This window comes from Mustela nigripes, chromosome 12 (genome assembly GCF_022355385.1).
Source record: "Mustela nigripes isolate SB6536 chromosome 12, MUSNIG.SB6536, whole genome shotgun sequence".
Lineage (NCBI taxonomy): Eukaryota > Metazoa > Chordata > Mammalia > Carnivora > Mustelidae > Mustela > Mustela nigripes.
In genome coordinates, this window is record NC_081568.1 from 154,589,408 (window position 1) to 154,601,053 (window position 11,646).

The window sequence follows — 11,646 nt, forward strand, 5'->3', positions numbered from 1 at the left end:
TCTCAGATACATTTGTATATCATGCCTCCTTAATTTTGCTTGGAAATTATTTCCCCTCTTCTCTATCCTTTCACAGTCACTGAAAATTATTTACCTCCAGAATAATACTACATTTAATTTTTTGATGAGATTTTCCATAATCCTATCCAAGAGCAGATTAACATGCTATATATTTTTAAAGATTTTATTTATTGATCTGAAAGAGATACAATGAGAGAGGAAACACAAGCAGGGGCAGTGGAAGGGGGAGAAGCAGGCTTCCTGCAGAGCAGGGAGCCTGTTGGGTGGCTGGATCCGAAGACACTGGAATCATGACCTGAGCCAAAGGCAGACACATAACAACGGAGCCACCCAGGTGCTTCTACACGCAATTGTTGTATATCTAATAATTTCCCCATCCCCCTGTGTATGCTGATTAAATGTTTTACCACTAACCCTGAGAAAAGTGAAGACATATATTGCATTCCTGCTTCGTTTTAATTAAATATAATAGCATAATGACTAGTATGAAGAGTTATCTTTAAATAATTATTGAATAAAATCATTTTAATTATGATCAGATTTAATTGAATTATCTTTTATTTTGTCAACACAATCTGCTTATTCTTTTATTATAATAATTATTCAATAATTTCAAATGTAGTATTGGAATTTTTGTTCCATTAATCATTAAAAATTGCCTCATAATTAATTTAAAAATTCCAGATGTTAAAGCTATGTTTTAAAAACAGACTATAGTGTGGAGGGAAGGCAAGATGGTGGCAATATAGTAATGTCCCCTAAAGTGAGCTGATTATCTACCAGATCACTCTGAACACACATGAAATCAGCCTGAGATGTAGGATTATAAACTTCTAGATCTGCACAGGGGTAGAAGACACCAGTGGGCAGGTACAGTGGAGTGGGAACATTGGACTGATATCATAAGATAAACAAAAGGGAGAGGGAGCTACCAGAAGTGACCCATTGGAAAGTGAAACACCAATACAAGAGTGCCCTGTAATTGGGAACAGCATTAACTTGGAGTCTGATCAAAAGCACTCAAAAAGAGCAAAAGACCTTAAGGGGAAATTGGTAGAATCATAGACTAGATTTGGATTCCAAATAATAATCATTAACACATTTAATTGGTAGCTCATTGTGGTTTAAGTTTTGGGTTATGGCTTTGCATGCATTGTTTAATCCTCAGAACAACTCAAAGCTTACCGCTGTTTTTATTCTCTATTAAACTAATGAGGATAGATGGAAACTCAGAAAATGCACTTTAAAACTCCAATGTCATAGAGAAAAAAATGCCAGAATCAGGAATTATTTTTTATGTATTAACCCATTTATAACTAAAATGTAATGATTTTGTACTTCCAAATTTAAGTCAATGGAAAATCTGAGTTGAATTAAACATAAAAGCTAAAACAATATAAATAATTTAGATGAGAGAAATAGAAAAGGACATGATCAAGAGTCAAAGATTTTCAACTTATAAAACCTGGAAAAATGTGTTTCCCTGATGATGTGAGCAGATATTTATTTATTATTCATTCATTCATTCATTCATTCATTCATTGTATACTTTGGCCTTTTAGGCTGACGGTAGCATCCAAAACAGGCATGACTTACTTGCAGAATATCAATAGAAACCATTGACCACACTGGATTCCTGTGGATTAACAAAAGTATCTATTTCTACTGTAGGTCAATAATGCTTATTCTGAACAAAGTTATTATTGTCAATATATAGCTTCTTCTCTCCATGAACTGGATGATGGTCCCATTTTGTATTTGTCCTATCTACACACAGTAATGGTCCCAGTTCATAGAACCAACACAGAACATGACTGAACCAATGTCATTAGCACTAGGTAAGGTATATGATGTTCCAAGAAGAGATGAGAAAAGAAATCTCCAGGTACCCTCACTATTTTGTTCTTAACTCAGAGATAGTGAACCACAGGTGAATTACCCAATATTTTTGCGAAGTTTCACCATTTTATAAAATTCTGTTTTGTATCTTAGGACTGAATTTCTCCCTTACATCCAGCTTCACAAAAATTGATCGTTAACAATTAAATATATAAATAGAATTTTTACATGGATAGGTAAAAATTATCCAAATGAAAATTGAAGGTTTCTTCTTCATTACCAAAGAAGGTTAAGTTTATATTTGAGTGTATATTTCAGTGAGTAAGATCACATAGACTGGAAGAGGACTGTTACCTTATAGATTCATCCAAAAATATTTGATAACAGATCTCTGATTCAGATGAAATAACCAGACCAGGGCCTTTTAATATAATTTAAAGTATATTTAGCACTCAGTATTTCAAAATTTAGCTATTACTCATTTTAATATGACATTTAAAATATTATTTTTAAGATTTATTTATTTATTTGATAAAGAGCATACACAAGGGGAAGGTCAGAAGGAGATAAAGAAGCAGGCTCTCCATGCAACAGAGAGCCAGAAGTGAAGTTATATCCAAGGGCCCTGAGATCATGATCTGAGCCAAAAACTGATGCTTAACCAACCAAGCCCCACAGGTGCCCTAATATTAAAAATATGTTAATTGAACTTCAAGTAGCAACTATCTCATCTTTATTTCCCTGTTTCAAGTCATGTCTCATTCAGAATAAAAATCTCATGTTCTTTAAAGTATTCAGTTTTCATGTATGCTTGCCATACTATTGATATTTTACCCAAAAGTATATAGCAGAAAGGTTAAGAACAATTTGTTAAACATTAGACAGTCTAGGTGAGATAAAGGAAAAAAAATGTTTAGTATTTGTGTCGCCTGCTCCTGGGGTCCCATAGAAACAACACTTTGATCAAGTTCAGGATGGATTCACCAAACTTCAAAACCTGGGCTGTATTTCTGCCTTGAGCACACACGGTACATCTGCTTCATTAGCAAATAACCTAAATAAATAAATAAATAAATAAATAGGCGCCTGTGTGGCTCAGTGGGTTAAAGCCTCTATCTTCAGCTCAGGTCATGATCTCAGGGTCCTGGGATTGAGCTCCACATTGGGTTCTCTGCTCAGTGGGGAGCCTGCTTCCTCCTCTCTCTCTGTATGCCTGCCTTTCTGCCTACTTATGATCTCTGTCTTTCAAATAAATAAATAAAATATTTAAAAAATCAAACTAAAGATATAAATAAAAATCTCCCTAAATTCTGTTCCCATACCTCGTAAGCTTGCAAACTTGGTTACTAAAAACAAAATAAAATTTGTGATTTTCTTAAATATCCTTCCTTATGATAATTTGCAATTCCTGATGTAACTATATATATCCCTGTATTAAGTATTCATTCTGTCCAGAGCACTCTCTCCTTTGTGAAGATTGTGTATCCCAGACAGCTGTCCTCACTTGGGCTCAAATAAGTCTCTCTCTCTCTCTCTCTCTCTCTCTTTCTTAGCAGTTCTAAAAGCTTTGTTCATTTTGCATCAAATAGAAACAATCCTGGCTCTTCCTCTTATGAGATATGCATTCTTGGCCTCTGTTATTCTTCTGTCACTCCACTGTTTTCATATCAACTGTATGCAGATGAAAATGTCAAAGTCCCATCATGTTTGCTATGAAATGATTATAGATATAAGCAATGACAAGTGTTACATTATTATACTATCAGAAAATAAGAAATGGGGCACCTGGGTGGCTCAGTGGGTTAAGCCTTTGCCTTTGGCTCAGGTCATGATTTCAGGGTCCTGTGGTTGAGCCCTGCATCTGGCTCTCTGATCAGCAGGGAGCCTGCTCCCCCCATCCCCGCTACTTGTGATCTCTCACTCTGTCGTATACATAAATAAAATCTTAAAATAAAGAAAATAAGAAATAAATCTAGGGGTTCTGAAGGTGGCTTATAGATTTCATAAAATATTTTTCTATTGGTCTGAATAGCTACACATAGATTAGTCAGTAAATTTAGCATATTATTAGTCCATTGAATTTAGGAAATTAATAATTCAGGTTTCAGAGCTTAGAGGAAAAAGAAGATTGCCTATAGCCTCAAAATGATTGTTCTTTCTTCTGTTTGGGTAACAGGGGTAGAGTATGATCTCTGAAAATTCAAAGAACTATTATGAAACATACATTTATCAATAAATTTAAAGACATTTTGGATACTTCTACTAGATGTACCAGGTCAGAATAGTCCTCACAGTCATATATACATGTAAAAACCTGGTTATGCATGAAAACAGATCTATCCAAAAAAGGAATATAGTTGAGAAAATACTGAAGGTTTTTGGTGGGAAGTAATAAAAATAACAAGAACTTTCCTCCACAGAAAGGAGAACTCTCTTACACTGTTGATGGGAATGCAAGCTGGTACAGTTACTCTGGCAAAAAGTATTGAGGCTCCTCAAGAATTTAAAAATAGAGCTATCCTATGACCCAGAAATTTCACTACTAGGTGTTTACCCCATAGATACAGATGTAGTGAAAAGAAGGATCATATGCACCCCAGTGTTCATAGCAGCAATGTCCACATTAGCCAAAACTAGAAAAAGAGTCAAGACATCAATCAAAAAATGTGTGGACAAAGAAGAGACTGTGTGCATGTGCACATGGGCATGTGCACACACACACACACACTCTCTCTCTCTCTCTTTCTCTCTCTCAGGATTATTGCTTAGCCATCAAAAAGCATAAAATCTTACCATATGCAATGACATGGGTGAAACTAGAGGGTATTATGCTAAGGCTGTATAATATCTAATATTTTTTCCATTTTGTATCACTTTTGGAAATAAAAAATTTTTACAAGAAATTTGAAGCTTATGGAGCTTTAATGGCAAATTTACAGCTATACTAAAATAAAGATGCACTCCTAGATCTTCTAAATTTATGTCCAATCTTTTCACCATTGTATGACAGCACAAAAAAATTAGTTCATGCAATTTTGGAAATGTGATTCTACAATTGAAGAGGAAATATCAGGCAAACAATTGATTAAATTCTTCATTTTAGACACCAGTGAATTATTCAGGGGTCCCTGAATATGCAGTCTCAGGATATTCTGTTGGACATGTTCCCTCTGAACTCTTTCCACTATTATTAGCCCTGTCAGTTTCTTTTGTTCTTGATATTTCTGCTCACATATGTTTCAAGAAAGATAGCATGTAGTTAACTACTAGTGAGATATGCAATTCTTGTATTCTGTTTCATATATATGTGAATTATACTCAAATAAGTTTCAACTCAAAATGGTAATATTGAAATACCTGAATATATTTACTTTTCTTACCCTTTTTTTCTCAACCGGTGGCTCCCATTCAAAGGAGTCATTGATTGAAGAGCATGCATCAGAAAATTGCATCCATCTGAAGAATAGAAGATATTGCCTGGAAGTCAGAACTCTATCAAAATGGAGTTCTTGCTACTAAGTTGTATCACATCATCACACACATCACTAAATTCATACACACACACACACACCACACCTCCTAATAAAGCACCAAGATCATCTTAATTCCCAATTGCTCACTTTCTGCAATATCTGTCATCAAAGCAAGATGAATAATAGCATTGTAACTGAGTTTATGATTCTGGGCCTCACCCAAAATCCTGAACTGCAAAGAGTACTCTTCATTGTCTTTCTCTTCATGTACACTGTGGCCTTTCTTGGAAATGCACTGATTGTCATTGCCATCATCTATAACACCACTTTGCATACACCCATGTATGTTTTCCTTTTGGCACTGGCTATTGTGGACATCGTATGCACAACAAGCATTATACCAAAGATGCTGGTGACCATGCTAACAGCAGGAATGAGTATTTCCTATGAAAGTTGTATGTCCCAGCTCTTCTTCTTCACGTGGTCCCTAGGAGCTGAGATGGTTCTCTTCACCACAATGGCCTATGACCGATATGTGGCCATCTGTTTTCCTCTTCGCTACAGAACTATTATGAACCATCATATGTGTGTGACCTTGCTGAGCATTACCATGGTGATTGCAGTAACCAATTCCTGGGTGCACACTGGTCTTATCCTGAGGCTGACATTCTGTGGTCCAAACACCATTAACCACTTCTTCTGTGAGATACCCCCACTGCTGTCTTTGTCCTGCAGCCCCGTTAGAATCAATGAGATTATGGTATATGTTGCTGATATTACCCTGGCCATAGGTGACTTCACACTCACCTGCATCTCCTATGGTTTTATCATTGCTGCCATTTTCCGCATCCGCACAGCAGAAGGGAAAAGGAAGGCTTTTTCAACATGCTCGTCCCATCTCATAGTGGTGTCCCTTTACTACTCCCCTGTAATCTACACCTATATCCGCCCTGCTTCCAGCTACTCATTTGAAAGAGACAAGATCATAGCTGCACTCTATACTCTTGTGACCCCAACATTAAACCCAGTTGTGTATAGTTTCCGAAACAAGGAAATGCAGACAGGGATTCAGAAAGTTTTTCCATTTCTGAAACATTAGTAGTTTCAAAAGGGAATGTCAGCTTTGTACTACAGAATCATCTCCTAGAACATCTCATATTTTACTGGTCATTTATAGATATTTCCTTCCCAGATTTACCTATTCCTTCTTAAGAGTAACAATGTTTCTTTCCATTATGAATCATTGTCTTAGCTCCTGATTTCTAAAATGCACTTACTTTCTTACCATCACATTACTGATTTACACTTACTACTTTACATATTTCTAACGCACTTTCTTTTATGAAAGCTTTCACTATTAATCACAGTAAATGTAAAGTTTTTATCTCATTCTTATTCTATTCCCAGATTTCTCAGTGTCTCCACAATTTTATAATTTTAATTTTAGACAATATCTATAATGTAATATACATACCATCTCACATAAATATATATCATGATATATATCCCAACATCTTTCTAAAAATATGTACATTTTCTCCTTCTTATATAGGCATATACATAAGCATTTTCCTGTAAGCACATGCAAGCATTAAATATATTAACATATATATGCTATATATCTATTGAGAAAGAAAGTGCTCTTAATATTATAAAATTAATCAGCCTGTGAATCAAATCAGGTCTCTCATTCTGTAATAAGAAAATATATTGCAGGGGCGCCTGGGTGGCTCAGTGGGTTAAGCCGCTGCCTTCAGCTCAGGTCATGATCTCAGGGTCCTGGAATCGAGCCCCGCATCGGGCTCTCTGCTCAGCAGGGAGCCTGCTTCCTCCTCTGTCTGTGCCTGCCTCTCTGCCTGCTTGTCATCTCTCTCTGTCAAATAAATAAATAAAATCTTTAAAATAAAAGAAAATATATTGCATTACTATGTGACATTTTGTGATGCATACAGTACAATTTTCCCTTGAAATCAGTTATAATTAGTGTTTCGCTGTAACATTTTTAAAAACACAGGTATTTTGTCATACTAATCTTCTTGAAACAATCTAATTCATGTCTTCATTGACTTACTTAGAATTTACTTCATGAAAACAATAATCATATATTATTGTTGGCACGTTTTACATAGCCTGTGAAGAGGAATTCTAAATAAATATATAACAGACAACAATAGGAAGATCCTTCTTAATGCCTTATAGCTGAAGACAATACTGTGTGAATGTGTAAGTGAACAAGTTGGATTTATTGCATGATGCAACAGGACATCAAAGAAGAAGCTAGAAATGATTTATTTGGGAAGTTTTGGGATACTTAATGAAAAATCACACAAGGATGATTTTTCCCTAGATTGGATAAGAAAATGAGAGAAATTTGTTTAGGAGGTGTATAGAATAAAAATTGGTAAGCTGTGATAGGTAAATAAGTAGCAATAGATCATATTAACTAGAAGAAGAACATACCTATCATTTCTGAGTTTTGGATTGCATTCATATTTTTTCCATGCTGAGATATGTCATGGAGAAGATTTGTTTCTATCTTGCTCTATAATAGTGACTTTCTGATGTTTATATTCTGTGTGTGTGTGTGTCTGTGTGTGTTTTTATGATGATGATCAGAAAAATTTCATGGTCTATCAGCTCACCCAGACAAACTGAGCAGACATTAGTCAGAAGCTTTTTTTTTCTTCCATTCTCATTTCTTAAAAAAAAAAATAAAGATTTTATTTTTTAACACAGAGAGACAGAGAGATATCACGAGTAGGCAGAGAGGCAGGCAGAGAAAGAGAGCAGGAAGCAGGCTACCTGCTGAGCAGAGAGCCCAATGTGAAGCTTGATCCTTGGCCCCTGGGATCATGACCAGAGCCAAAGGCAGAGGCTTTAACCCACTGAGCCATCCAGGTGCCCCAATTTTTTTTTACCTTTTTAATTTATTTTTCAGTGTTCCAGAATTCATTGTTTATGCACCACACCAAGTGCTCCATGCAATATATGCCCTCCATAATACCCACCATCAGGCTCACCAAACCCCCCACCCTCCTCCCTTTCAAAACTCTCAGTTAGTTCCTCAGAGTCCACAGTCTGTCATGGTTCACTTCCCCCTCCAATTTCCCCCAACTCCCTTCTCCTCTACATCTCCCCATGTCCTATGTGTGATTCCTTATGCTCCATAAATAAGCAAAACCATATGATAATTGACTATCTGTGCTTTATGTATTTCACTCAGCATAATCTCTTTCAGTCCTGTCCATGTTGATACAAAAGTTGGATATTCATTCTTTCTGATGGAGGCATAATACTCACAGTGTATATGGACTGCACCTTTATCTATTCATCCATTGAAGGGCATCTTGGTTCTTTCCAGTTTGAGAACTGTGGCCATTGCTGCTATAAACATTGGGGTACAGATGGCCCTTCTTTTCACTACATCCTAACTTTGGGGTAAATGCCCAGTAGTACAATTGTGGGGTCATAGGAAAGCTCTATTTTTACTTTCTTAAGGAATCTCCAAGGATTCCAAGGAAAACAGTGTTTCCCAAAGTGCCTGCACCAACTTGTATAATCAGGTTTTGAAAAAAGTTGGACAATCATTTGAAACACTCAAATGTATTTTCATTCTGAATTTTTATTTTAAGAGGAAAAATTTCAAAGGAAACTAATTCTGGACTCCCATTTCTCAGAATTTGTTTCACTGTTCTATATTATTCTTGTTTATCATTATATTATGCATTGCATTTTGTAATATGTATATTTTGGACTATCTTGCATGATTTCTTTTTTTTAAGATTTTATTTATTTATTTGACAGAGAGGGATCACAAGTGGGCAGAGAGTCAGGCAGAGAGAGGAGGGAAGCAACTCCCCGCCGAGCAGACAGCCCAATGCAGGGGTCGATCCCAGGACCCCGAGATCATGACCCAAGCCGAAGGAAGTGACTTAATCCACTGGGCCACCCAGGCTCACCCAATGAGCCAATCACCTCTTGCATGATTTCTAACTAACCCATTATACTGGCATGTACAGCTCATGCAACATAGAAGAGAATAAATTCTGTAGCTAAAAATCTAGAGTGCTTACATGTTTGTTATCCAAAAGAGAGTAAGTACTGTGTAAAGTTGAAATTGTATCTTCCCCATATTTCTTGCACAGTATCGTGTACCTCTTAGTATTGCAAACATCTATCTTAAATTATAAGCCTATTGAGGATTTTTTTTTCATTTTAAAAATAAGAGATGAGTGGTTTCAGTATTCTGTGTCTTTTATATACTGATATGTGAAGGTGGGATGTGGAGAACTATGGTATAAAATGGATTTCATTTTCATTGTATGAAGTACTTGATATAGTGTATAACAAATATTCAACAATGATTTGGGCTACTTGCCTTAGAACACTTTTTTTTAAGACAGGCATTCTGAGTTGGGACCTCAAGTGGATTATTTTTAAATTTCATTGGACAAATATCCTAGTCCACTGAACACAAATGTAGACAAACCCTTTTTAATTTTTTAATATTCAGCTACAGATAATACATAATACTACTGCTGTAGTTTTGAAACAGTAAATAGACTTATGTCCCATGCAATAGATGTGTGGTGTGCAACAGTTAATAATGACTATATTCTTGCAAGGGTACCATCCAAGAACAGGTATCCTTCAAGTTTGTTTTTGTTGATGTTGTTTGGGTTGTGTGTGTGTGTGTCTGTTTGTTTTCCTGCTATACCTAATTTTCCCTAGGCTTCTGTATTCCTAGGCATCTGAGTCATGGCCCAGGCAGAAAGAAGGCTAAAGTTGGAGGTATCAAAAGGCATGGGAATATTTCTCCTATTTCAGCTTTATTGAGGTATTAATAAATACCTCAATAAATAATAAATAAACTTATAAGATATGCAGAGTGCATGTCATCATTTTGTAAAATACGAATCACTCAATATCCATGCACTTACATCACACTGGCCATATCTATAACACTGCAACACCTCAAGCTGCAAGCACTGAGTAGCAAATTTGGAGACTAGGCACTTGGCATCCCTGAAAAAATTTCTAGTTAATATACATAGAAAAGGGAAGGAGGTATTTATATTATTCCAGTTACCAGTAGTATCTACCAACAAATATGTCATAGGCACAGATTTAGGATCACAAAATTAATGGTAGTGTAACATTTCATTGAGAAAGGGAGAATACCAAGACTGAGACAATAGCAATACCAGCTGCAAAATGCCACGTGGCACAGTTATAAGGTTTGACTTTAAAATTATGTCTTTAAAATATTGACTACCATTAATATTTATTTTATATTTATATATTGTATAATATAAAATATTTAAATATTAATAAAATTGCAATTTCAGAGAAAAGTGACTAACATTTTAATAAGCTTTAATATAATTAACTTATTAATGATGTACACATTTTGATCACAATCATACATAATAAAACTAAATCATTTTTTATAAGAGCAATATAAGTAGATGCATTTTCTTGTTTTTGACACATTATTTAATATTGCATAATTAGTGAAGAGAAGACCTGGCTCTGCTGTGATTATTTCTTACACCAAGCCCTACCCTGCTGCCATTCATTGGATCTGCCTTTTCTAGTGTATTATACTGTAATATTTATATTCATTGAATATCAGAGCTAAAAATGACCTCTCACAACATAATTCATTCCAAAATGGGAAAATACATTAATTGTGATGCTTACTACACCATATACTTCTCAGTATATTTCTACAAATATATCAACATGCTGTTGAAATTCAATCTTACAAACAAGTATGAAAGCACTGTATGCTTGTTTTACTTAAAATGGGTAATCAACATATTTGGACTATTTCTTTTGACAACTTAAAAACAGGTTAGAGAATTATTCCTAGTTGTAACTATGCATACAATGAGATTTTAGAGAATGCTTGCTTACATAATTTTATCCAACAAAATCTCATAATGGTAGGCATATTTCCAAACACTGAATCCTAATGTTTAAAAAACATATCACTAGATTTTTTTTCAAAAAATAAGTTAATTTCACATTTGCCTTAAAAATGCAACCTCAGTTATCATATAGTTTCACTTATTTGTGGAGAAAAGGAATAACACAGAGAACACCAGGAGAAGGAAAGGAAAAGTGAATTGGGGGAATTTGAAGGGGGAGATGAACCATGAGAGACTGTGGACTCTGAGAAACATACTGAGGGTTTGGGAAGGGGAGAAGAAAGTTAGGTGAGCTTGGTGGTGGTTATTAAGGAAGGCATGTGGAGCACTGCATGAGGTGCATATACAATAAATCTTGAAACATTGAAAATAAAATAAAA

At 35.3% G+C, this 11,646-nt stretch overlaps 1 protein-coding gene across 1 annotated transcript; it reads left to right on the top strand.

Annotated features, from left to right (window-relative positions):
• The first annotated feature begins 5,508 nt into the window (after positions 1-5,508).
• LOC132028090 (olfactory receptor 13G1) lies at positions 5,509-6,432 on the top strand. The gene has a single exon (XM_059416739.1). The coding sequence runs from the start codon at positions 5,509-5,511 to the stop codon at positions 6,430-6,432; it is 924 nt and encodes a 307-aa protein (XP_059272722.1).
• Positions 6,433-11,646: the final 5,214 nt, after the last annotated feature.

Bases quoted from the DNA above. Each gene is read 5' to 3' on its own strand.
- LOC132028090 (XM_059416739.1), top strand. From the start codon at position 5,509: ATGAATAATAGCATTGTAACTGAGTTTATGATTCTGGGCCTCACCCAA.